At 42.3% G+C, this 27,844-nt stretch overlaps 1 protein-coding gene across 13 annotated transcripts in view; it reads left to right on the top strand.

Moving 5' to 3' along the window:
• The window catches only part of FHIT (fragile histidine triad), a 512,804-nt gene extending 486,419 nt beyond the window's left edge, over window positions 1–26,385 (top strand). For 9 of the 13 annotated variants that reach the window (XM_046899953.1, XM_046899954.1, XM_046899951.1 and 6 more), the window contains 2 exons: window positions 18,042–18,145; window positions 25,040–25,342. In XM_046899953.1, the coding sequence (XP_046755909.1) occupies window positions 18,042–18,143 (102 nt within the window). In that variant the 3' untranslated portion in view covers window positions 18,144–18,145; window positions 25,040–25,342. Of the gene's footprint in view, window positions 1–18,041; window positions 18,152–21,792; window positions 21,942–25,039 lie in introns of all 13 variants that reach the window. The other 4 variants (NM_001277802.3, NM_001277804.3, XR_006931286.1 and 1 more) reach the window with 3 other exon arrangements.
• The last annotated feature ends 1,459 nt before the right edge of the window (window positions 26,386–27,844 follow it).

The following is a 27,844-nucleotide window of genomic DNA, read 5'->3' as shown; positions in this document are numbered from 1 at the left end:
CACAGCAGAGGCTGTTTTAGTGTTCAGAATGCAAAATGGGCAGTGTCACCATTAAATGCACTGTACTTCTGCTAAAAATACATTTTGATTGTAAATGAGTGTGTTGACATAAAAATGCCAGGTTTTTAGGTTGATGCGGACAGCGAGGTTTCTTTAAACAATGTGACATTAATGGCTGGAGCTGTAATGCCCCTATTATTCAATCTCAACAAAGTTTGCTTACAGTTCCCTTCTGATGGCTCTTTCATACCATTATCAAATGACTGATAGTCATTGCAAGAATTTAGCAGCTTTCAGATCTGTTATATTTTTAATTAAATTGGCTGTGAATTGCTTAAATAGCAAAGGTTGACAAACTAGCACTCAGATGCCAAGAAGCAGCACTGCTTCTCAGTGTAGCTGTCACAGAGCTTTCATGATCTTGATTTCTTCAAACACTTTATGGTTCTTTTATTTTGTATCAGATGTTGATTTGGAACTGTAAGCAAACAGCTCCAGAGAGTGGGATGGGATATTCTAAGAAATAGCCCTGAGTTACTGTGATGGAGAGAGCCTGGGTTAAAGTGCACGGAGCTTTCTGACCTCCTCCATGCTGCCAGCAGTGTCCCAACAGTGATGAGTTTGTGGAGAGTGGATATCTGTGCTTAGGGCAAAAGGAGTTTAGTGCACATGTGCATGCTGCTGATGGTGTGCCCTACTTTCTATTGAAGATGTCAGTGAGGTCTCTGGAGCTTGCTGCCAGCCACTGTATTGGAGCTGCACCCAAGGTCACTGCAAGACAGTGCAGATGTCCCTTTACCACCTGTAGGCTGGTGCTGCTGCAGCTGGTTTTTTCCTTGCAAAAAGGGGTATGAAAAATTAGAGGCCTTAGTCTATGTTCACGTGCCATCATTTTTCCAAAAGTGTGTGTCTGCAAACACTGCCTTTGCTGTTTGTGCCTCTTTGATTCATTCTGCAAATCTCCTCTTCTGGGGCCAGAGAAGTAGAGCAGCAAGTGTGAGATGTGTCTTTTACACTGCGATTTTACATTGGTTTTGAATGAGACATTGCAAACCCAGAACCATGGGTACCATCAGTGGTAAAGAACACCGAGTTTTCTATGGTATTTTAAGAGATCAGCAAATGCTGCAGGAAAGAAACTAGTTTGTGGTATGTTGGATCACCTGCACTTGGAATACAATGGCATAACTTGTAAAGGTCAGATCTTGAAGGCTTCTTAGTCTTTTGATCTGAGCAAAGCCAGTTTCTAGGAGTGTGGTAGCATATTCTTCTTGAAGAAACGGAAAATCTGAAATATTTAGGACAAAAACTAAGGTCCATTATTGGCATTCTTACCTGCTGTCACTGGGAATAGCAAAGCACACCTTTGCAGACCCAGCTCTCCTGCTGCCCTGTGCTCCATGGGCTGGCATCCAAATTGCACATAGTAGATGTCAGCTGCTGCCGGTCTGTCTCATGGCAGGATGCAGAAGTCCTGTTTCACATGAATTATTTAGGCTGCTCTCTGTTCATACTTTCCCCCTCTTCCAGCATTTTTCTCCTGATGCTTTCAGCTGTTACTTTGCCCCGTGTGTTTGTCCTGATGACAGTCTCTTTGAATCAAGCTACTGTTGATGAAACACAAAGAGAATAAGGGATTCTGAAATGCATTTGGTGTTACAAACACTTAAAGCAATAGCTGTGCTGCCAATTATTAAAAGTACTTGCAAGCAGAAGCTGCCCACAGCCTTTGCAGTGCAGAGACTTAAATGGAGGTGGCCCTGCTGTATCAACAGCACTCGTGTGGGTGCTGACATAGTTACACGTGAACACATAATTTTGTGCTCCTGGCAGCCTTTTTCACCTTTCTAGGAAGAGATCTGTGCCTTTTTCTTCATTTCTGACCATCTGGATTCTTGCTTTTCAAGTTTCCTCTGTACCTGAGCCCTTCTACCTGGTGTCAGTTGGCACCTAGTTTGCCTGGGGCTTTGATCAAAGAGCTGCGGTGTTTTCCCTGCACACCTAGCAGGGTGCCCAAGCAGCTCCTTCGCTTGCTCTGGGGTGGGCAATGGAGTCAAAGGTACTTGTTTGCTGCAGAAGTGCTCTCCAGCAGCTCAGCCTGGGAAAAGCAGCACTGAGGGAAAGCTCTTCAAAGAGCTGCTGTCTCTCAGCTTTAGAGCATCACCTATCAATCCCAGGCCTGGCTCAGAACAGCAGTGAAGCACTGGGAAACTCAGGCATATGCAAACTTGTGTGCCTTTGACAGATAAAGACATTTGAGGCTGAATTCAGCTTCTGTAAAGGTTGTCTTCAGCTGATGGGGTCAGACCACTCCCCGCTTCAGAAGGGCGGCAGCTTGTGCTTAAATGGATTAACAGCTATCCATATCCTCTTGTTAGCATTGCAGTTACAAATTAGTATCACATAAAAGCTTGGTATAATTGTGCTGGAAATGAAAAATACCTCTTTATGTTGCACATTTCACAGTCACATTAGACTCGCAGAGCATTGTGGCAATGATTATATTTTGCTGAGGGTTAGAGGAAAAGATAAATGACTTCTAAATCACCACATGACTCAGCCTGCAAGCTCTGAGTTTATTTGTAAGACATTTATCTCCTTGTGTTCTCACCAGGAAAAAAAAATTATCATTTAATTAATAAACTTAATAGCCTGAGGTATTCTGATCAATAAAAAATAGTCTGAGCAACAGGGCCGATGCAGTGAAATATTGAGTTGTCGGCAGACAAACCCATGATTTTCTTTGAAACAGATCATGCTCCTGCCTGGTTAGTTAGGGGAGGCTGTATGGTGGGATGCATTGCTCTGCTGAAAAACAAGCCAATATGAAATCCCAAACAGAAAAATAAAGTAAAGTAAAATGGAAGCAGCTCTCTGTGCCTCGGAACAACTTTCCCCCTTGTTTTCTCTGTGTGACCTTTTGAGCTTTTTTTTTTCCCTGCTGGCACTGAGATGCTGAACTCACTTCCACTGAAGCCAATGGATATTTTTCCACTGAATGCAGCAGACCCCAGCTGGGTCGAATTCTGCTGCTGATGGGGCTGACTTGCTGCCTTTGCCTGTTGTGTAGTGGGGCTTTGATCTAATGTCACCTCTGCAGATCCAGTGTCATCACACTGGCTCTGGTGGTTATCCCAGATAATGCAGAGTAACCAGCAGCAAGTGGCCTGCCGTCCTGTTACCAGTGGCTTAAATATGTGCAGCAGCTGCCTGGCAGGATGGGGTTGTTTGCTTTGTCCACAGGTCTGCACCGAGCCCTGCTGTAATTTCGTTCTTCGCTGAGGCAGCCAAGGGCTGATCTAATGCAGAAGTGAATGCTGGGGGAAGAATGCAAATGCATCTTTTTCTTTTTTTTTTTCTTCCAAGCTTTATTACAAATATGACCTCTAGATATTGCAAAAGGCCACTGCCTTTGCAGACGTGTAGAAGCAACAGGATTCTTCAGCTTTAAAGCGTTAGGCAGGAATGGAGGCACATACCTCTTCTTGCAGGTAAATACATCTAATTAGCTCCACATGTCACTTCTGACATCAAATATTAAGAGGTGTATGGAGCTTTCTATTTGAATATGCCATTGGAACACTGTTAGGAGAAATTGTGCTGTAGACACCGTGAATATGATTACATACAAAGCTCTCTTGTTGGGATGAATTCATGCTCCTCCTCTTCTGCACTGTTTGTATCCACAAAAATTATGACATTTTCAGACTTGGTCAAAGCCGTGTGTTTTCCTATGCTGAGCTTACAATTATGGAAGACAGGCAGACCCCAATTATCACAGTGGGTCAAAGGACTGTGCTAATGGATAGGAATGATACTACAAGTAGTCACTACACATGATCCTCCCTCGCTATGTCTCTTTTTACCCCTTAGGTGCCATATGTATTTACTTGTTGAGGCACAAGAATGCTATAAGTAATACCAAATGTTCCACAGCCACAGTTGGAAAATGGCATTGAAAAACTGGGTGTTTTAACAGTAAAAGCTTCTGAAGATGCAAGAGGGGATGCCAAGAATGAAGGAAAAATGTTTTTTTCCTAAAATTTGTCAGAATGTTCAGCTTTGAACTGGCAGATAACATTTTCTGCAATAATTTCAACTGATTTGTCATAATTATTACCCTGGTTTTAATCTGGCTCTGCACAGTTTTCTGACTCATAGCATGACTTAATATCTCTTCCTGTACTGCTCTCACTGCCATAATATGTGAGCATCCAGACATCTTCCCTCGCTTTAATTAAAGAAAGAATTCTTATCCTCAAATGTGGGTAGTGAGTAAAACACATCCAGCTCTGTGTGTCATGCTCAAGTGTGTGTGTGTGTGTGTGTGTGTGTGTGTTTAATTACATAGGTGTCTGTTGGTATTAAGTGCAATCTCATTCTGGCATTTAAGTGATCAACCTAAGTGAGTTGCAATGGATCTCAGATGCACTCAGTGTTGAGAGAGAACTTAAATACCTTTCTGAACTGGGGCCTGAGAAATTCAGTTTCACTCACGAAATTGTCGTTATCTGGAGAAAACGTCCTCCTTTCCTCTTGTTCAAGTTGTGGGGATAATGACCTGTTCCTACCGGTAGCAGAATCAGCACAAAATCTGTGTTCATGCGATAAGCTTATTGTAGTAAGCTGGTAAAACCTACTTTGCTTTCTTTTAATAATTCTCAACGTTTGTCTCATTATTTGAGATTGAACCCAGGATGGTTCACCATGCTAGTTTTCAGCAGATATTTTTCGGCTGTGAACTCAGACAAATAATTTTTTGCAGTAGCATTTATCCAAATTTTTACTGGTGCCCCCAAATCCCAGAGATGAAACCCTCGATTTGATCCATGTCATGGAGATAATCCCTAACAGAGTATTTGTAGCTTTTCTGATGTTCTCAGGGCTATTTCCTGAAATGTCCCTAGATGCTTGGCACTGTCATCTAGAGCACAGCCTTAAAATATATATACATCAATTCAGATAGCAGTGCCAGTAAACTGTGATAGGAGGTGGCAGTCTGCTGCCCTCTGGGTTCAGTCGATCTGAAAGGCAGCTGTTGGACTTACAAGTGCTTTCCTGAAAGCAGGGTTGGCCTGGCTGGCTCTGGTGTTGTAGGAAGATGCAGAGGGGTCAGGAGGGTGCAGCAGCTCAGGTGGAGCATCAGGCAAGGGCCTGGCCCTGGACAATTGCCCAGAGGTATAAAAGTGCCCACTAGATGTAAAGAATTTCTCCCCTTTTGGGCAAGTGGGCCAGAACCATTACAGGAAATGAATGTATGACAAACAGCATTGGTAGAATCAGGCCTGAAACAGTCCTGGAAACGAGAGCAGCTTTCATACATAAATGCAGTGTGGTATTGCTTAAAAACAGAAGTAGTGGCAAGAGGAGTTTATTTTTATCTGGGACTGTAGTTGATAGGGGTAAGGGTTTTAAATAAAAGACGGTAGGTTTAGATTTCATGTGAGCAACAAATTCTTTATGAGGGCAGTGAGGCACTGGCATAGGCTGCCCAGAGAGCTGTGGGTGCCCCATCCCTGGCTGGGTTGTGTGGGGCTTTGGGGAATGTGATCTGGTAGGTGGTAGCCCTGCTTGTGTCAGAAAGTTGGAACTGGATGGCCTGTAAGGTCTCTTCCAACACAAAATAATCTACAGTTCTGCTTTTCATTACTATTTAGCTTTTAATCCTAAGTGAAACATGCTGTAAAAATAAAAAATAAAAAAAAGACTGGATTAAAAAACAAAGCTCCAAGTTGGGGGTGAAATGTTAGGATATCTGGTATTCTCTTGCAAGCAGTAAAGGATTGGAGAGAGAGTGTTCACAGTGTTAGCTAAATTAAGCAGTTATTGATTATTAATATATATTCTCCTCTTATTGGATTATTTAATTTTTTTAAGCGTTCAGAATTCACTGTGGGGTGCTCTCAGTGTGAGTGGCAATAGTGAAAGATTTATGCTCTGTAGTGTGCTGGCTGTGCTGCCAGCAAAGTAAACAGCACTTATAAGATTTGGGCATGCAACTCCATTTAATGAGAGCATCATCTTTCAGGGCACGGATTTGTTCGTGTAACCAAATAGGCCATGCATATCTCTATTTGTTATAGAAATTAATATACAAAATAAAGTGCGTTTGTGTAGCTGTGTGGACAAGCAGTGTTATGTCTGTGTCCCTGTCTGTGTCACTTCATTGTGACATTAGGAGCTCAGAGATGTGGCAGTGGAGCTCTGTGGCATCACATGGGTGTGTCAGATGGGGAACAGAATCCAGCAGTCCTGAAAAAGAACTCATGCACAGTGTCACTGTGTCTTTCTACTGTTAATGCTCTTCTCTATAGCGAGCACTAGATGATGTGCACAGCACACAATGCCTAGCTCTAAACAGAGGTTAAAATCAGTAAAGAGCGAAACACTGTGTGGCATTTGATGATAAAGTTAAATGGGATGCTTGCAAGAAGGAAAACAGCTATGCCATATTGCTGTGTGGATGCTGTTATCTGCATATGTGTTCATTTTTCTTAATGCTAAAATAATGCTGCAAACATGCAGTGAAAAGGAAAATAATGTCAGATTTCTAATCTGTTAGAGAATGCTGCTCCTTTTGCCACAACCATGGCACAAAGCAAGAGCTTCCTCACCGTACAACAGCAGTGGGAAGGGTCATGAGGTCCAGCTGTGGCCCTGCTGCGTAGACAGGTTAAGACTGGGCACGTTTGCCTATTTTAGGGGCATATGAGAACTCTGAGCTAATGCAGTTAGCTGTCCCTCATTCTACCCATGCTGCATAATGCTCCTTATGTTATACATAAGTGATCTTTATTTTGCAGTGATTTTATTCAGTTGTGTCACTACAGATGTACAGTGGCCAGTAAGAGTGTATTCTTGTTTCCTTCCTGGATTGTTACACTTTCCAAGGCTTTCAAATCCAGATGGTTTAATATTATGCCAATTGAGCTTTTCTTTCTTACTATAAAACAGTCTTTAAAAATTTTAGTGATGGAAAATGTAAAGCAAACTTTAAAATCTGCTGATTTTTAAGTCCTTTTTTTTTTTGTCTTTGGAGTGCTGCCTAACAGATCATTCCCAAGCAATTATGATGTGAAAAATGTAGGACCTTTTTGGTTCATACATACATTGCAGATGCAAAGTCAGTTAAAAAAAAAAAAAAGAAATTAATTGGTTTGATAGTAGCAAAAAATGATTTTCCTTCATTTGTAGAATCAGAATTAAGGTATCTCAGCTATTAAATTTGGGAAAGGATTGCATATTTCAGTACTGCAGTTACTCATGTATGAAATACAGAAAAATGTTAATTGAGGTAGGGTTGTGAAGGGAAATTAGTTGCAAGTGGACTGCAGATGAGCAAAGGGATTCTTAGGATGTTGCACCTCAGCCATACTTTGAGGTTAATCCATTAAAGATAATTGGAACGTTAAATAGTTTCCTATAAGGAATTGCTGCTACAGTGGTCTAACACTTCTGGTCTGATTGAATCAAATGCTAATTACTAATATTCAGATTTATGCTATGCTTATTTATGGACTGGCTGCTCTGATTACTTCCTTGACTGCTGGTAATTTTTCTGTCAAGGGTAACAGCCCTTCAGTCACCTGAAAATAAGGGCTGGAATGCGGAACCTTCGCAAGAGGAACTGCGTGTTCCTGTCCTCTCCGTATCTATTAAGTCTGCGTTAAAAATAGGAGTGATTCAGTGTTTTGTAGCTGATTAAATCCTTGCCAGTAACTCCAGAGTAAGTGCAGCATCCTCAGTGTGGTTCTCTGAGTAGGCTTGGCAGCTTCTGTGGACCACTGCACTCAAGCAGTTCAAGCAGATGGGCTCAAAAGGTAAAAAAGCGAATTGGACAGAAGCGAGAAGAAAAGTATTGCACAGAAAGCCAAATAAAACCCCATAACCTCTTACTGATTTCTTTTCTTTATTACTGTGACATAAGTGTTCTCTGCATCTATTTACTGTTATTTGGGGTCTCAGGCTTGCATATTTCATATGCCCAGATGGCCCACATCACTTTGTGAGGGATGATCTTTCTGTGCTGGCAAGGTATGTGTGCCAGGTCCCATGCATGTTATCACTTATTTATTACCTCCCTGGTGGCACGCTGTCGCCAACAGGCGTATAATTAGAATAGCTGAGGCTGGAGACCTGTGGAAAGTCTGAGTACTTTTGTAATTGGCCAGTAAGTGCTGCGAGGTTGCGTCTGAATCCTCTATGATTTGTGCTGTTGGAAGCTCAGGTTTCTTCTTTCACTGACGTTCTACTTCTATAAGTAGATGAAATCGTGGCCTTTTGGATCTGTTCTCATTTGTGTTGCCTTATTTGATGACCTGTTATTATAAACAGCCTGATTTTTGCTTTTATGGAAACCTCCAGTTGCTTAAACAGAGTAGCAGCTTCCGTCCCCGTCCCCCCCCCCCATGCTCCCACCCTGTACAAAAAGAAAAGTGAAAATAAGAATAGGGGAAAAACGTTATCAGAAACAGCTAAGCTAACAGCATAATCTGCAAGTTCTGTGTGTACTGTTATGATATCTGAAACATAATTATCAAGCTTAAGTTAATTAGACTAATGCTTAGAAAATCTGGCATGGCAGATTGTGGTAAGTAATTATATATACCGATTAAAAGATGTAATACACAGTGAGCAAAGGCAAAGGCAAACTCCATTTGATACAGTCAGTGAACATAAACAATTAAGAAGTCAAGGAGATGAGCACTGACAAAAATACTGAACTTTGTAGAAGATGATGGGCAAGATGCCGGTTTTCCAGCAGAACAGATTTTGCACAGTATCAGTCAAACACTTTTGTTTTATGAAAACCCATGCTGCTGTTTCCTAACTGAAGTCTGTGAAGGGCCACTTGCTTTTTGCATTCGGATTAGCTGACGTGACTACAAGGTTATGTGCAAACAAGAATGTGACATTAGAATACTAGTTTACATATATATAGAAGTCTTGTAAATGGCTTTTCTTAAAGGCAATTCACAAGATGTCATATAAGAAATAAAGCTGTTAAGACAGTGTCTTCTGCAATTAAATGTAATATAATAATGCTTACGGGTCTGAACGAGGAAAGCTTGGGCACCTTTGTACACATCCGTACATGCACAGGATAAGCTCTGGGAACACAGAATACGCCTCCTGGGAATTCTGCTTGAAGGCTAGCTTAAAAAATGAAAGGCTTATGGGAGAGAGGAATGGAGCGGTAGGCCTTCTGTAGTAGTTCTGCTACTGAGATACCACGGCCTGACTTTGAGTTGCGTCTCAATGAATAAAATGATTTTGCAGGTCCACCACATGATGTGGCAGTACAACCTATTTTCCCAATTGGCTTCCTCAGGAACAAGTCGAAAACCTGTAAATTCCCAGACTGGCAAAGTGACATGATGCAAGCTCATGCTAGATCTGTTCTCAGGGTGTTTGGTCTGCAAGTATTGGAGTTGAGCTTTTGGAAAAACACGCCACCTCTTCTCAGTTGAGCCATGAGCTGTGTTCATTTTGGCTGGAAATTGCGTTCATTTCTGTTGATCTCATCATTTCCTAAGGCATGAACAAAATGAACTGAAAACAAAATCTCTGAAGATTGGGAAAAGCAACCCAAACATTTCCATCTTCATGTTCTCTCTGCCTTCTACCTCTCCATGTTTATATGACCACCTCATCCGTGAGGCTCCCAGGAGCAGAACTCACACTAATGCTGCAAATAAAGTTCCAGTGAGGTTTTCAAGATGAGTATTTCTAAAATGTGTGTGTGCTCAAAGGTCTGAACACTAATTCTGTCCAAAAGCAATGATACTCAAATCTGCATATTAAATATTGTTATGCAAATGGTATCAGTACAGGATTTCTGTATAGAAACATGGAGGTGTCTGGGAAGATGCAGCACAGGCTATGGCAACTGATTTTTTTTTTTTACTAGGCAGTTTAATAAGATTTTCAATGTATTTTCATCAGAAACTCCTTTCTTCTAGTGGAAGCTATCAGCCTTAATTAACTGCACAATGTATCCAGCTAAAATTAATTTTGCCCAAATTCAGTTCGTTCACTGAAATCTATTACAGAATATTATATTTCCAGGCTATAACGCCATCCCCACTCTTCAGCGTGGGCCTCACGTGGGTATAACTGTAGTCTTACCCCCCAGAAAAAGAATTTGAACAGAAGGCCAATATTGCAGCTTGGAACAGGAGCAAATATATTCCTCCTCCTCGAATGAAGGCAGCCTGCGCTTCTCTACCCCTCGAAAAAGGCACTGCTATCCCAGGCTCAGCTTCACAAAGAAAAAATAAATAGGGGTTCTTGTGTTGCTTCTCTGTTGGATCCCTTGTCTGTGACTTTTTGTTCTCATTTGATTTAGTGTAATAGTTAAGAGGATTATCTTAAGGGATGAAGGAGCCTGCCTGGACAGTATCGAGTTGTTCCTCACTCTCCTTCCAGTTCCTTTGCCTGGGTGTCCCCACCAGTATAGGGTGCCATGGGGACCTCCTGCACAACTCATGCCTTCTGCATCCATCCCTTGCAAAGGAAAGTCTTAGACCCTATTCTGCTATGGATAACTTAGCTTTGTGAAGTTTGCGTAGTAAGATAAAATAAACTGAGTTAAAACCCATGTGATATCTCTTAAGGGAACATCCCATTTAAGCTTTATGGCAGTACTAACTTGCTAGGAAAACTGGAAGAGGTGATTGACCATTTGATATTTCCAGTTCTGCTCACGTATCTGGGTCTAGTGCTACAAACTGCTGTTGCAATATCAGGACAGTACGAGCCTACACTTGATTTTATAAGTATTCTAGACACTGAAGATACATATATATTTCTTTTTTCCTTTGCTGCTACTTTAAGAAATGAATTTTCAGACTCTGGGGCATTTGCCCTTGACAAAACTTGTCTAGTTCATATGGCACTGGGTCAGTGGAATATCAATAGATTCTTAATGCAGTCTGTCTCTTAGAGTTTCTTTCATTCCTCAGAGCAAGAGTAAATGTCATTCATATTGGCAGGTTGTAATGGGAACATTGAGTTACTAATTTTTAGAAAATACACACAGCTTTTAAGTAGTCTTGGTCTCCATCTTGTGTGTCCTCTGTGTCTAGAGCAATTACAAGGTTAGATATCCCTTAAGATGCTAGAAAAGATCGTTTTGTTGTCTTTCCTACCCTCTGCCTCAGTGAGATATTTGTGGTACAGCACAGGTATTGGGATTGGGTTTAATGTTTCGTTGCATCGCCATCTGTTTTGTTGTTGCAGTTGTTGTTTTTCCCCTTGGCGGGGGGTGAGGATGCAAAGAGGCAGCAGTGAGGGATGCTCCATACGGGCTCAGACCTGATAGAAAAATGAGCACAAAGTCTGCAGTAACGCAGTAGCTCCTCTGATCCAACTTATTTTCTATTTCAACATCAAAAGTCTTTGTGGTGAAAATCTGCCATTATGCATGTAAATCATCAGTGGTTGACAGTCTGTGTGTTTTCTCAAAGGCTATGAAGCCGCATTAAAGTAAGCTTTTATAGTATATATATATAAAGTTCATTCATATAACTTAGCACAGGCATTGAAATAAAGCTCTTCTCTGGGACAAATAGCATTATCAAGTTCCGAGGACATATTCAGGGTATTGTGGTGGCTCGATGGCAAAGGACAGCCCAGAGAAACGAAAACCACAGGGGGGACACAGCATTGTGATGGCTTTGCCTCAAGCGCTGGAGGCCCTTGGCCATAGCCAACCACAACCACCCCACTGGTGGTAGCACCTCTCTGCCACCACACCTGGGAACAACCACTTCATTTTCACTATAACTGTGGAGTTTGGCCCGTAACATTTTGCTAGGATTTTTCCAAATCCTTTCTGATCTTGTTCTTTTTCAGTATTTCCCTCTTATTGCTGTTGATTTAAATGTCATGACATTTTAAACATGACTTATTATAACAAAACAGTATATAAAACAATATACTGCATAATAAACGCAGCCATATTTTTCAGAGTGAATGTTAAATGAGAGCAATTTATTCCTCAACCTATTTTAGTGCCTACTTACTGGATGGTATTGGCCACTTAGATCCCGGGGAGGCAATCTTGGAGGCAAGGTAGCCTTGTGTGTGCCAGGCTGAAAGCTAAAGAAGTATCAGAGGGGTGCCTGGGAGGAAAAGGGTGTCCTGGGGATGGAGCTGCATCCAGGAGAAGGCAGACAGCCCTGTCCTGGGGAGGTCTGCTGGCAGGCGAGGGGTCCCTGAGTGCTCCTGGAAGCACACACAAGCAGGCTTTGGAACCGCAGGGGTTTACCTCCAGCAGGCAGCATGTGTCAGTTCTGACATTTGGAATCTTAAAATCTTCCTGCAGTCAGTGGAGAGAGTGACTCAGAGTACAAGCTACTGCAGGAAACGTTGATTGAATGTTGTTTTTTAATTTCAGAGAGTTGCGGGGCTGGGAGGAGGTGGGGAGGTTTGCTCAATAGGAGCTGTTGGGTACACTCATTCACCTGCCAAGCAGAAATCTGTTCTCTGTTCTGGCCGTTTTGAGCTCTTCCTGCAGCTCCCAGAGATGCGGGGAGGAGGGAAGGGCTCCCCAGGAGCTGGGGGCATCTCGTGTGCTCGTGTCCCTGCTGTTTGCTGAACCAGCTCTGTGTTTATGCTGTAGGACCTGCAGCTGATTTCTTTTGTGCGGGTGGAAAAATACAAAGGAAAACTGAATCAACCTCCCTAACACAAATGTGTCGTCTTTGGCATGCCATGAATCTGAGTGTGCCTACGGTACCGCAAGTATTTGTTTAAAGTTAAGAGGATTAGCAGGGGAAGTTCTGACTTTGAGGCTCCCTGAGCCGAGAGCCAGAATACATCAGGCTGATGTGGGCACCCCGAGGTTATCTCCAGTGCTGGGATGGGACATGCACATCTCCCTGCAGCTCTGACCTTTGGGGAAAATGCTTTCAGTAAAGTAATACATGCACCTGCATGAAATTTTTGAATCACTGGCTCTATCCTTGATTAAAGTGCTTTTTCTTGATTAAAAATAGCCTTTTTCCAAATGAGTAATGTTGCATGGCAGGCTGTGTGCACAGTATAACTTTTCCTTCAGCATTATCACGTTGATGACATTGCCATTTCTTACCCAGGACTCTGTGCAAAACAAGTCTCTCGTGTAGACAGTTCTCACTAGGAAATGCTTTTAGGAAGTCCCCCCACATCCCTCTCACCTCGCCTTTCCAGGTGTAACTGGTGACATTATCTGCTACCTGGGAGGATAACGGGCAACTTTTTCTACTTAAAAACACAGTGAAATTGCAGCCAAACACATTCATGGGTTCTTGCCTGGATTCATATCAGACTGCAAATAGCAGTTCTCCAAGTCTTTGGCAGGACTTCTAACCCTGGTGGATATTCCTTCAAGTATCTCCTTTGTAATGTACTCTCTTTCCAAGAATTTTATCTCAGATGGAGCCAAACTGGAAGTCCATCAAGATTTCAGCTCTTTAGAGTACAATCTGTGTATTTCCCTGAGCAGGAAATGTGTTTTCTGTGCAGCCATCGTTCTGCTTGTGGTTGATTTTTGTCTCTTATCCTTTAAAAAGGAAATTGCTCAGGATACCTTTCCTATTTTTTTCTTGTCTTTTTTATACGGAATTGTTGGAAACTTGGTCTTGTATTTTAGCAAAGCACTTAAGCTCATGCGCTCAGGCTTTTTACTTAACCTTTGTGTTCCCACAACGTTCTCTTCATTTAAGTGATTTGCTAAAAAGCACACAGTTACTCATGTCTGTGTGAAGTACGAGGTTCAAGTCTTTCCCCAAAGCAAAACAATAAAACTGTAAAGAAAATATATATATATTTATTTACAGCCATTATGACAACAATTCGATAAGAAGTAGAAATAAACACCCTCTTTAAAATACAGCTGTGATGAACATAGATTTCCTATGGAAGGTATGCTTTGCAGGGATAACATCGGTATTGGTAAGATTCAAACCACAACCAGCTAAACATATTTGGGATGGAGACAGGAGGCACAGCCCAGGAGAGGCTTCCCGCTCCCTTTGGGGAGACAGCAGAGGTTGGGGAAAGGGTACAGCGTAGCAGGAGTTGCAGATGATAGCAGTGACAGTCACAGTTAATTACATTATGGGGAGAGGTGAAAATGAAGTCTTACCAGGAGGAGGTAAGCTAAATAAAAAGAGAAAGAAAGCACTAAGGGAAAAGAGCCAGGACAAGCCCAAGGAGAAAAGCACAAGGAAAGCCATTCGGAAATTAAGTTAAATAAGGGCAGAACGAGAGGAAATCAGCACTGAGGTCCTTCAGTATCACCAAGTGGCTGAGGAGCCATGGGTGCTGGAGGAAGAGGTACGTGCAGCAGCCCTGGGCTTCTTTTTGCCTCCAGTCTCTGGAAATGGGTTGCCACTGGAGAGAGGAAATGGGACTTTCCTCTTCCTTACAGTTCATGTGTTGATGTGCTGCAGAAATATTATTTTGCAGACTTCACCTAAATGTGGGAATTCAGTAATAAAATGATGCCTCTTTCGAGCAGGTCATGATAGTGTCCAAAGGAGTATTGATACTAACAAACATTACCAGCAGGGTAATGCCTGATATATTTGCCAGCAGTTTGGATCAGATGAGTTCCTTCTTCTGTTTTCCAGCTGTGGGCTTTGTCAGTGTTGTATCTTGTAAGGGGCGGAGCAGTTGGGATTTGTTGTCTTGCAGTGGTTTGGTGTAATTACTCTCTCTACCGCTATGAATTTGCTTGTAGTTAAATGTGTTGGAGGTTATAAACTCCTAAGTATCAACAGTAAATATTCATGGAGAGTGACAATAGTGTAAAGAGCTCTTAAGCTCTTTACACTGTTGTCACTCATAAAAGCTCGTAAGAGCTCTTTTTTCCCCAATACTTAACAGAGCTAGTATTCTGTTAACATGGGTTGCTTTTCTGCTGATGTTACGACATAAGTAGAAAACACCGTAATACAGATGTTATTTCAAGCAACATCCAGTCCTGGACCTGGGTTCACCATAGCCTGCTGCAGTGTGAATTCTGGGCTCCGCAGCAAAGGGCGAGAAGCAAAGGTTCCCCATTGTGAACGTGTGATAAAACAATATTGCTTTTCCCTTAAGAATTGTGGTGATAAAAACATAGACCATTCTGCAGCACTAACAACTTCAATAAAATAACATAAAGCACAGCTGTCAGGTCTGCCAGCATCTCACACTGGGAGACGTGAGTGAGAAAATGAACGCTTTTCACAAGCAGAAATATTCAAAGAGCTTCACTGTTTACAAGTAATCAAGACTGACAGTCATAGATTATTGGTGGAAGAGCATTTTCTGCTTGAGGTGAAAGAAGAGGATAATTTATCAGGAAGCCCAAGAAGTCAGACATCAGTAATGATCTACTTGAAGAAGGGCATATCTTAGAAACAGTGCATTTATTTGTACTGCGAGGCAAGAAGATGTACTGTTATAAACGAGAGTCGGTGCTTGAAGAATGCTGAACCACATACAGTGTGTAATTGGGGCAGCTGCGATTCGAGTTGACTAATGTGCATCTGTGTTTGCCCAGAATATTACATATACGTATATATGCTTTCCCACCCTGTCCCGTCTCTTCAGAGGTATCTGAACTACACTAATCTTGTTGCTTACCCTTTTGCTATTTCTTGTGTTTTTGTATCTGCCTCAGTAATTCAACAATAGGTCTGATTTGGTTTCAGAGGATTTTGGGCTTCGGGTGTTAGCAGTAGCATATTTGTCTGTCTGGTGTGGTGCCTTTGTGTCACCTTTCTGTTATGTTTTTACGCTCCCTCATGTGCCAGCAGTTTTTTAAGTGGTAATTAGCTTGAACCTCTGCAGAAAATGATCTGTAGCTTCTGACTGCCCTGCCCACGTCTCGGTGTGCACCCTGGGCTGCAGTGATGCAAGGCTCCATGTAGGCAAACCCCGCTCCCAGTGCTTCTGCCAAGCCTTGCAGAGGGAATTGCTGTCCAGATACCAAGAGCTGCTTTCTTCCTACAGCATGGAGGGAGTTGATTATAGTTAGATGATAGAGCTCATTTTTGTATAAAATACCACAGCAATTCACTCTGTTTCTTTGAGGAAGCGACACTAAAATAAAAGCTGAGTTAAATGCCTCCCTTATTAATCTCTGCACAGGTGAGTTGGCTCTTGCCTGAATTGCTCAAACGGGATAGTGAGGGAAAAGAGCAGCCAAAGACATCACTAAAAGTTAAGCAAGGGGACTTTGAGGAGCAGGGGCTGGCCTCCCTCGCCTTGGAGCTGCTGCTGCTGTGTCTCCTGCTGACACCAGGTCGAATGAGCGAGACTGGTTTTTAGATAAGCAGCTCACACCTCAGACAGACAATTGATTTACCACCACTTGGCTCATCCGAGCGCGTTGTCTTGTGAAGTGTGAGCACTCACAGTCAATGGAAAGTATAAGGTGATGTGTGCTACTTCTCCCATAGCCAGCTTAGCGTGGTACCCGTATGCCATATAGGTTCCTACAGTGGCAGAAATGATGTATGTTGACCATGTATACCTGCTCCTGGTATGTAAATCTTTCTCCATCATTCTATAGCATTATTACAAGATGAATTTATGACATACCTAGAGCTAACATAACAATGAAGATTAGTTCTATACTAGTCAAACAGTAATACACTTTAATTTGCCTACAGCTATTGTATCATATTGGCATGAAAGGAAATAGCTTTCTAAAGCAGCTTCATCTGCTGAGCAGAAAGAAATCTGTACTGCAGAGTGTAAAACGCACAGGACTATAGCTGGCAGCAAAATTCAGAATTGGAGAAACGCAGCACAAATAAAAGTATGGGGAGTTGGATATATGCTAACAATCCTAGTTTATTGCTAAACATGCCATATACAGTAATGAAGTTTGCTTGGCAGGTACAATATTGTTTTGTCTTTGTTTCCAACTGCTTCATCTTCTGTACTAAAATTTGCCCAGGATTAAAAGGTGTAAATTCATTTAGCTTCCAGCTTTGTGGTATTAACAATGAGTTGATAATACGGTGTTTTTCAGAAGCATAGAAGCTGTTAATAAAATCTGTACTTGTCTCTGTACCCAGAGACACCCTAGAAATCTCAATACTTAAGCAATTAATGCAAATGTTTCTCTTGCCTGCTGTTAATGTAGTCTTCCCTTGATGAGTGGCAGAAATTCTTTGAGTGTACATGTGTACAAATAGGCACTCAAGTGCTACCACATCCTATTTGCCATAAAATAGGACTCTCTCTTCTGGAGAAGCAGTAGATGGGTTTGAAATGTTCAGATCTGCTATAATGTCACTTAATTCTTACTACATATGGGATATTTTTGCAGGTGTATTATGCAGCTAGATTGAAAAATTAACTGTTTCACAACTTTGGATCTTTTTCCCATCAGATCACTGATGAAATACAGTGTTCTTAAAAGAATTTTCCTTTCTAAAGTAGGGCTGTACCTTGCTTCTAAAGCAAGGGCAAGGAAGGACTAATAACTTGCATGCAGGGAGGTAATGTATCTCTTCTGAAAACTGCTGGTATAAACTGCTGATGGAAACAGCTGCAACGGGGCCTTGTTATCACAATAGGTCTTTGATGAGAAAGCTGGCCCCATGGGAAGAGGAAAAAGCAGAGAGAAAATCTTACATGAATTACTGACAAGGTGTCCAGGCAGCTTCTGCCTGGACCACTCCACCAACGTAATGGGCACTTCAAGCTGCCAGAGGGTTTGTTATCCTATTACCTACCAGCGTTGCATCAAAGACTCACGAGGTATCTCACCATCAGCTCACGAAGGTGAACTTTGTCACTGCCTATTACTCATCTTGGCACCCTGTGTTATCATCATAAATCCTTCAGAGCCAGTTAGCCAATCCTACTGCTGTCGCAGTCCAAAACCAGTAACCTTCACCCTTCATCTTTCTATCTCCAGGTCTCTCCATCCCACAAACCCATGGAATACTTTGATAGTTTCAGTCAGACGTGTCTTGCTTGTGACAATAGAACCCCCCCCTCCAAAACAATAAAAATCAACAAACTTTTTTTCTTCTTCTCTCAAAAAAAAGTTGCAGGACCATGACAAAGAGGATTCCCCTGACAAGTGGAGGACAGAAGAGGAAATGGCAGCTGAAGCAGCAGTTCTGAAGAAGTATTTTCAAGAAAATTAAAGGTAATGGTTTGCACATCAACATACTCCTGCAACACCCAGAACTGCTCAATCCTCTCCAGTCTTCTTAAGGCCGTGCGAGACTATGTAGGATGGAACAGAAGAAATGAGAGCTCTTAGCTTTGTGTTGTTTCAAAATGGATGCAGTGCTCCAACAGTAGCTAAAATAACGTCCTCATCCTTCAATAAGAACCATCTTAGAGCTTTTAGTTACTAGAGAGCAAAAGAATAACACACCTGGAAATCAGAACCGTCAGTAGTTAATCCAGATGAATGCCTGTCCTAACATGTCCTTCTGCTTTTAGAACACAAAATAGCCACCATGATACCTAGACAATGAGTTAAAATCTGCTGTGCTTGCGTACATGTAACAGATCCCAGCAGAATTCAGGCTATAGAGTAGTACATGCAAATGCTGACTTGCTCCCTCCTTCACATCTTAAATCATCTGATCAATTCAACATTCAAAATTACGTCTGCTGGAAAACAACCTGTTCTGCTAAATTCCTGTTGGCCTTAAAGGAAAGGAAACGTGTAGGGAGGAATAGAAAAGAGGAAACACTTAGCAAACACTAACATTGGTGCTCTAGGAACAGAAAGGCTTTCATTTTGTACTCGGCATCCCAGCAGCCAGAGTCTTTCTGTAGAAATGAACTGGCCCTCAGAGAATGATATGAGTTACTCTGGGATGTGTGCTGTGGCAGTGATGCCAAAAGCTCCCTCTCTCCTGTTCCCCATATGTTGTTTGCCACCATCCAGCACTCTCATTTCTCTGTCATTTCTGACTTGCATATTTTTCACTCAGAAGAACTAAAATCCCATAAATATCCCTTTTCTCTGCCTGTGACTCACTGCTTGCAGCCCAGCTTGAAAAATCTTGAGCTCAACTACATGGCACACATGGCACCTGTGCGTGACAACTTAATCTTCTCTGCTGTTCTGTCGTCTCCATTTGGGCTGGTTCTGTTTTTCACTTGTGTGATGACTGCAGCAAAAACACCAGCTTCTCCAGGCAATTTAACCATGGCAGCACCTCTGCGGGCTGGCACAGAGAAAGCTGTGTAATGCCTGTCATTTGCAAGAGCAGGGGAAGATTGTCCTCAGCACCTGGGACTGATCCAATTGGGCACGTAAGCAGATCAAGGGCCAGAAATAGGGTTTGGGCTACACAGTTAAGTTGCTGCTGTGACTGTGGGATTTGTTTGGAGATGTGCATTTCTGAGAGCCATAAAAGTGCGTTACTCAGGCAGAAAGACCATATCCTTAGATAATACACATGCAAGCAGTCCTCTCTACAAACAGAGGCATTATGTAGTGCTTCATCCATGGCATGAGTAGTATTTAGAATAAAACAGCATATCCCTTTTGCAGTGGTGGTGTACCCCATTATATAGTGTGTAGGTCTGGGATTTAGGAGGTTTTTTTTTTGTTGTTGTTTTCTTTTGTTTAGAAATGAATTTGAAGTACATTTACAGAGAGATGCTCAAGGGGATTGGAATCTGATACCCACATATTACTAATATGTTTTTAGGATCTCCTGATAGTAAACACAAAGCTTTATAGATGGAATTGGCTTGCAGGAATGAATTCATACATGTGACAGGACTTCTATTTCCATTTATTATGAAAATAAATCAGTGTCTCTGCATGGATGACCTCTTGATAAGTTCTCCATGATATTAAGGTCATTACCTTTCCTAGAACAGGCTGGTAAATTAAATCTCAGCAGCATCATTATCATGAGAGTATTTTGCTTAGTACAAACAGTCCTTCCAACCCTTGGTTCCCAGTGCAAGGCATCACTGTCAATCTATTCTCCCTGACATTGTTTTGCTTCTGAGGTTTAAAGCTCTGAACTTCTGATAAAGGTGTATCTGAGCATCTTCTGAATTTCTTGACCTTTACTTGCTCTCCTAACCTTGCTTCTAAAATGATGAAGATTGAAAACTCTGGCAAATTAGCAAGGTTATATGCATTCTCCTTCAAAGCTATTTTTGTTTTTCACCTACAAAGGATTTATTTTGCCATTTATAAGTTTACCTGGATGCCGTTTGACTTGAGCTTTTTCATGCAGCACAGGGAAAGTCAGAAGGAGCTGAATGTGTGTGTTCTGGAGCCAACAGATGGCAATTTTTAAGGCGTCATGCATTATTTTTCTACTTAAGTGTTGTGTTGAAGGAATCCCGGCTCAGCTAGATTAGCCTGGACAGACTGAGCAGTGCCTCAGAGCCTTCCAAGCTGCCCTTACATTTATCACAAGTCCTTCACCAACTGTCACAAGTCCTGTGTGACTTGATTAGGTACAGGGACACTTTTTTTTATCTGTATTTATAGATTATCTGATCAATAAGGACTTTTAGGTGACTTTCTTTTTCACAAGAAACTCCTGAAACAGGTAAGAAGCTCCTGATTCTTTTCCTACTACATATGCTGGTGCTGGTCCTTCTGTGGTGGGTAGCCATGGTTGAGTCATTACCCAAATTGTTGGAGATACCCAAGGTGAAGTTCAGTGTCACTCTGAATAAGGACAAGAATCAGAAAATAATAATAATAAAAAAAACTTTCTCTGGACAGGATATTTAAAATGTCATTGCTCCTGTTAGTCACTCTTTGCTTAATGGCACCAAGATTTGACTTCTTCAGGTGCTGTTTCTACTCTTGTGTTGGTTGTGTTTGCTAACTGGTATCTCTTTTGAGGTAGAACCACGAGGAAGGAGTCCTCACTCAAAGGGCAGTATTTGATGCAGAATCTTAATCTGCAAGCCTGTTTTTCGTTGCACCTTTAACATTTTTCTATCTATAGCTGGCTGTTTTGATAGTCTGTTTTGTGCATTTTAAATCACGGTGCACGTGACAGCCAAAAGGCTAAAGATTAAAAGGGTTACTAACCTTCAAATAGGATATGAAGAATGTTTCTCTTCAAAGGCAGTTTCAGTGTGTAGTGTGGCTTCTGAAGAAAGAACCAGGCTGCACAAGTGTCAGCTGAAGTTTTCCTATTTTATGTGCAATTGCAGTCATATTTCTATGCTGCTGGAAAAGTGTTCAGTCCTAAGTATGATGTCAAAACGTCCCTTTGCATAAAGGAGATTGGCAGTGATATTCCATTGCCTAGTGCTTCTTGAGCTGCAAATGTCCCATAGCTTTTAATTGCTTAATCATCTGAATATTTGTCATCCAACATGCAAAATTCATTTTTAAATCTCTCAAAAATAATACAGGCTGCACAGCAGTGCAGGATTTCTAATGTCAGCTTTACCCTTCATCCCCAGTCTGGCAGTGTTTCTGGAGAATACAGTCTATTAAACTTTGTCAGAGAATACAAATTTTATTCACTTTTTTCACCCCACTGTGAAAGAGATGATCTCGTTCTTTGAGAGCACTCATCCTGCCTCATGACTGCCTCGTCTGTACCAAGATATCAGCATGCATGAAAAGATGCTATGCTATTGACTTCAGCAGGGAAATTACCACCGTTAGCAGCAGCTGACCAGAGGGAATTTAAACTGGCAATCTGACTCGCATCTGGTCTTGCTCCAGCACGTCTGATCGTTCATGCTGCATGTGCAACCGCGAGCACCAGAGCAATCACATCGCTTTCCTTAAATTCAGACAAGTGTGACAAGATGGCTCACAGAACCTCTCCTTGGCAGCTTTACTCTAAGAAAAGCCCTCCCGTTCTTTCTGGCACTCTGAACTAATAAAACCGCAGAATGATGATTATGCCTTGGAGTGCGTCCACCATGCAACCACAAAGTCCAACACGCTGTGGATTCTGCTGTGGGGAATAGCATCAGTGGAGGTGAGTGCCCATCAGCTGTGGGAGCCTTGATTCATACTCACGGCAGTTCTTGGAGTGCTTACGTTGGAGTAAGAGTTGAGGTGTGCCGGGTCCTGGGGACATCCCCAGGAGCGTCACTGAGAGCTGTTCGTGGCTGCACTTAGGAATTGTTTGCATATAATCCTGAAGTAAACACACATCCTAGTAATCAGCTGTAGATTTTGCTGCACTCCAGCCTTAAGTGCTATTAATTATATCCCCCACTCAGCAGCCTCCAAGAACCATTAATTAGAAAGCAGGAGCTGACAGTTTGCTTGTCTGTGTGAAACTATTATGACCTGAGAGTGAAATATAGGCTTCAAAAGAAACATGCTTTATGAAGGTCACCTTGGAAAACATCATAACAATCTGTCAGAACGGAAAGCCACACTCCAAGTGTGTGTTTTAGAATGACATTATGCTTTAAGTAGTTGGAAATAGCAAAGAGAAGATGGATCGGATCATAGGGTCTGTGCTTTTTCACCCAAAACTTTTTTTTTCCATAGTGAGTACATATAATCTTTTTTTTTTTATCATTTCAGCGGAATGGAAGGAAGGTTAATATCAACGAAGTTCCACAGACAAACATAACGGGGCCCTTGCTGGTATTTCTGAAGTGTAAAACATCCACAGCCACCACTTCTGTAGCAGGGATGTTTATGCACAGGGGTTAAATTATCTCTTTGAGGGGAAGATGTAAACAGCCAGGAGAAACGTAGTGACTGAGCATAGCAGTAATACCCACCATAGAAGGCTCAGAGCAAAGGCTTTCCCCAAGCCAATGTGGTATGTTAATACACAGCAGCTTCAACATCAAAGCTGGTAATTCTAGTTGGAGCATGTTGTCATTCTTATGGAAACGAAGCTGCAACAGAGTTAGCTGTGGTTGTGAGTGAAGTGCCGCCTTCTTGCAGGAGGCCACCATAAACATAATGTTATTCTCACACCTGAACAGAGCTCTGTTTCGAGGATGTAAGTGGTACTGTGCTAAAAGTTGTATATCTCGTTCTCTGGACTTCCATTTCCCTGTAGGTGGCCATTTAATTCAGCTGTAAAGAGTACAATGAATTCCATACTGCACTGCTTGGATCCTGCAATTACAGCTACAGCAGAAATGTCACGGCCAGAGACGCAGGCATATTGTGCTGCATGAAGGCAAAGCTGCTAATGCATTACTGTTAGCAAAGGAAGCTGACAGAAGGCCACATGTTCTCTTAACTTGCATATCCAGAAGCCTAAATGCTTACCTGAGCTGTCTGTCAAACACCAGGTATTTTTAGTGTGATCCATTAAACTTTGTCTGTGCCTCACTGTCTGTGAGGAAAATGGAGAAGACTGTGCCGAGCTTCAAAGAAAGGTGATACCAACTGTGGTCAAGGACTTTTGTACCCAAACTTTGCCAAAGTGGTGCTAATCCCTTGCCCCTCAAAGCTGCAAAAAGATGCATTCACTGAGCAGGCAGACCCTCCTTGAAACTGATTCGTACAACACGTGCCAAGTAATTCACAGGCTGCCACTGAGCTGTCAGTCAAGAGGGGCATACAATGGATACTGTTGCTTGAAATGCCATGGAAAAGGGGAAGCATATGTTTCAGTGAGAAAAGACAATCAAACAAAGAAGTGGGTGGCTGGGGAGTTGCAGCCTCACAGCAGCAAGGATCCAAGCCTTGCAAGCAGCCTGGGGAAAGAAGTTCAGGGGCCGTGCCCCTGTGTAACGCTTGGGAACAGCTTTGTGTTTAATAAGCTGATAGCACTTTCTGAGTAGTGAAGCCAGCTCTAAGCATGGTCTGAAGTGAAAGCGCAAAACTGAAGATACCAAGCAAAAAGTCTACTTCATGCTGAATTATTAGGAAAGGTTTGTATTGAATTACCCTATTGCTGTAGCTGCTGCATAATGAAACAGCCCACAAGGACACTCAAACCAGCAACCTGAACGTGACCTCAAAACTTAAGAGCTGTCTTTGTGTTTCTGTACCAAGGCTGTGAGGGTTGAAAGGCAATATAATTCCTCTGGTAAATAGCTATTTGAAAAAGGAGAGGTGTGATGGACGTTGGAAATGCATTGGACTGAGGGTATTTGAGACTGTTGTTTGCCAGGATATCAGTCTGTACGCAAAAGGACAGTTATGTGCCCCATCTGTGTTAGCATCCTGGCTAATGCAGGCCTCCAGTTAGCGCTGCAATAACTTTGTGCACAGGGACAGTGCGTGGCTTTTACTGTTCTACTCAGCTGCAGTTGCCAGGCTCTCAGCATTTCTTTGTTTCCACCTGCCTGCTGTAGCACCTAGTGCACTCTTTTTTCTGGGAGCAGGCAGGGAAGAGGATGCCAGCTCGTACTCCAGTGTCAGTGATAGCTGAAGTCAGAGTAGTGATCCCTCATCATTGACGTGTAATGCCTTGGCATTACCTAGAGAGTCCTGCAACAGGGTCAGGATGGGTGAGGATATACAAGAGATGATGATTTTGAAAGAGCATTTTAGGAGCTTATATAAGAGATCAGGCACTCCAGAGAAAGTGTCTTGCATGAGATTATTATAGCAAAATTGATTTGAAGAGTAAGAAGCTGGATTTGATGACACAAGATGCCCTTGGTAATCCCTCGTTCCTATGACTAGCAGTCAGCAGAGCTGGGGACTGTGCTGTGTTACTCACTGACATCAGAGAGGTCCCTCACTTCATGTTTGTGTTTTGTAAAACGATCCTGACCTCTTCTGGAGTGCTTTGTGAGATAGGAATGAAAAGCACAATGTGAAAGAAAAGCATTATTTGGAAGTGAGTTTTATTGAAAAAAAGTATATAATGAATCAAACAAATGCTTCTCTTTCTTGCCCTGATACATACTTTTAAAGTAGTTGCATGCAACAGTTCTCTCCTCTTATAGCACAGGCTATAATAGCTGAAATGTGCCGTGTGTGGATTTAACACTGAACTTCTCCTTTTGCCTTTTGCTGTCAGTGTTTCCTGATGGAGCACACTAATGAGCACCCAACTCGTTAGCGATAAACAGCCTTACATTTTGTCTTACTAACACACATCAAAGATACTATTATATTTAACCAGTGCATTTTGATATTTCTCAGGTAACAGGCGTGTCTGAAAAACATCCCGTGACATAAGGAAGACCTCATTCTGCAGTTCTCAGCGGCCCAGAGTTGCAGCTGAACGGTTTTATTATGTTCTACAAATAAGGGATTCTTCCATGAAAAATGTTATTGGACCTTTGGATATCATCAAGGATGAATTTCAGCTAAGACGACTAACAGCGTGGATTCAAAGTACTGCTCTGAGTAGTAAGTCGTATTTTTCTGAATTGCGTACTTGGGAGCAAATCTTTTAAAATTGTCCCTTGGTCTAAATTGAAATAAAGTGCTAGGATAACTGGATAGCTGCTGTGTTTAGATACATTACAGAGTGTTTACTCACGTTGTGCTTTTTGAGATTCAGTTATTGTACGTCGGCTATTGTATCAAAGAAAAATTAGATCCTTCAGCAGTGTGACATTTCATAAAAAACAAGGCTTTGTTGTAGACTAGACAGGATAAACTTGGAGAGGTACTATTCTGCCAGATAAGATAGCAGAACAAGAAATTTGTAGCCCCTCTTAAGATCTTTCCTTTGTCTGTTGTTTGTAATGCGTTGTCACAAAGGTTTTGGAGCTTAAGGCAATACAAAACACTTCTGCAAATCAATGAATATGTAAAGCTGCTAATGTGATAGTCATCGCATTAGGGTTAGACTGGCATGAAAGTCCCACTTGCAGCAACAGACAGCGTGAGCAGAAGCCACTCGTGTGGAATGCTCCCTTGGCAAGAAATGCTGTGTTCAGAGCCCTGCAAAGGAACGTGCCATGGGATAGTCATTGATTGCTAACACATAATGAAGAAAAAAAATCAACAGATGGGGGAAGAAATGAGTCTGCAAGACATGCATGAAAAGAGCACCCGTAGTCTTGAGCTGGGGGGCAGCTGCAGCCAAAGCTTCTGTCCCCCCTGTGCATTCCGAGTCCTTCAAAAAGAGCCACACAGAAGGGGACGTGTGGTGCAGCGTTTACTTAGATTCTGGGGGATTTTAGGGTCAGGTCCAAACCAGAGTCAGGCCGTGCTTTGCGTGCCTAGCAGCGCAGTGTGCTCACTGTTACAAATGTTCCAAAATAGTCTGTCCTGTAGAGTCACACTCTGACCTGAAAAATATGAAAATACACAACAGACAAATGCGTACTCAGCACATTTTTCCCTATGTTTTTCCCTGAGTTTCTCTGCACTATACAGCACAGAGGAATTCAGCCCATTGGTTTGAAGCATCTCTGCTGGTCAAATGTACATAGAAACACTAGAGGAAAATCGCTGATTTTAATTCCAGATTTTACTGCGTTGCTGTTAAAATGTAGCTTCTGAAAAGCAGGTTTGATTTAAAAGATCTACCATGATGTGATGTGGCAGCCCCTATCTTTCATTAGCCCTTTGAAAAGCTTTAGGTATTGTAATGCAGTTTCTTTTTTCAGGCAGAGTAAATGGAAAGGCCATTTTTGATGGTTTCTGCGCTTTCTGGACCCTGAACCGAGGGCTGACTGAACAGGGAATGAGGTCAGGGAGCAAGAGGTGACAGAAGCAAAACTGAGCAGACAGGCTGGCAAATGGGCCAACCTGAACGGTAGCCCTTTTGCACGTAAATATTTAAAGTATCTGTGATTTTTGTGAAGAAAGAAAACAAAGGTTACTCTAGTGGGAAAATGCTAAATGGAAAACCCGAGCACCCATTACGTTTGGGAGGTATTTCCAAGCCTTAGTGGCTTCCCATTGAGTACGGAATATTCTGTATTAATGCCGTAGCCCGTGATGAGCGGGCGCTGTGCCAACCGTTTTGCATGGGGGCTGCTGAGCAGATGAGTACTGAGCTGTATGGAACATTTCATTTGTGCAAATGAGGAGGCCGTTATCACAGCACTAAAGGTCCTGTTTTTAAAAAAAAGCCTCCTGTGGCATTATGCACAAAACAACCTATTTATGCAGCATGAAAATATTTATGTGCTGAGCTCCAGCTTTAAAAGGGAATTTGCAATAGATGAGGGACATGAGAAAGGATTGGAGCGAGAGATAAGAAGAGATTAGAAAAGGCAGATCATAAGTACATGGCATCCTCCAGCAGTATGTAGAGTCACTCCCCTGCCCTTTTTTTAAGACCTGAGCTTTAAGGATGGGGTCTCAGTCATTCATATCCTTACTGTAAACTTACTTTTCTTCACACAGGGCATTCTGTACAATGATACAGTTGCTGAAAGTGCAAGGATACCCTGTGCTGAAGGCATTGCCAGTCTTTGTAATCCAAGCTTTTTGTTTCCAGCCTCATTCACCTGTACTTATGCTGGGACTTTGGTCGTGTCCAGCATGCAGCATGCCCAGTGCTTGCCTTTAAGTGGGTGATGCTGCAAGTTACTGAGCTCTTCCAATGAGAAGAGAAAACATAGGAAAAATCAGAAAGGTGAGGAGCAGCTTGCTGTGCAGGGCTGAGGTGGACACTGTGCAAATGGAACAGTCCCCGTGGCTTCCTAACACAGGGTGTAGCTGATTGTTCTTGCTGTTAATGGCTTGGGACCGTGTTCTTGTCTTTATACACAGGCAAATTTCCTTAGGCTTCTTCCATTAGTAAAAGTTTACTTTGTTGAAGTGAGCAGTTCCTCCAAGGGGATCCAGTGACTGTGTCTGCATGCTTCTGTTTTCATTAGCAGAATAGCTGTGTTTCAGCGGTGTTGCTCTTCATTGACTTTGTAGGAACAGGCTGGGAGAAAGATGTGGCTCCAGCTGCCCTCTTAACCCTGCTTGCTTTGAAACAGAAATTGCAGAAAAGCTGTCTCTTGTACGGTTAGTCCTGTAAGCAGGAGCACAGCC

This window comes from Gallus gallus, chromosome 12 (assembly GCF_016699485.2).
Source record: "Gallus gallus isolate bGalGal1 chromosome 12, bGalGal1.mat.broiler.GRCg7b, whole genome shotgun sequence".
Taxonomy (NCBI): domain Eukaryota; kingdom Metazoa; phylum Chordata; class Aves; order Galliformes; family Phasianidae; genus Gallus; species Gallus gallus.
This window is presented reverse-complemented; position numbering and strand designations above follow the sequence as displayed.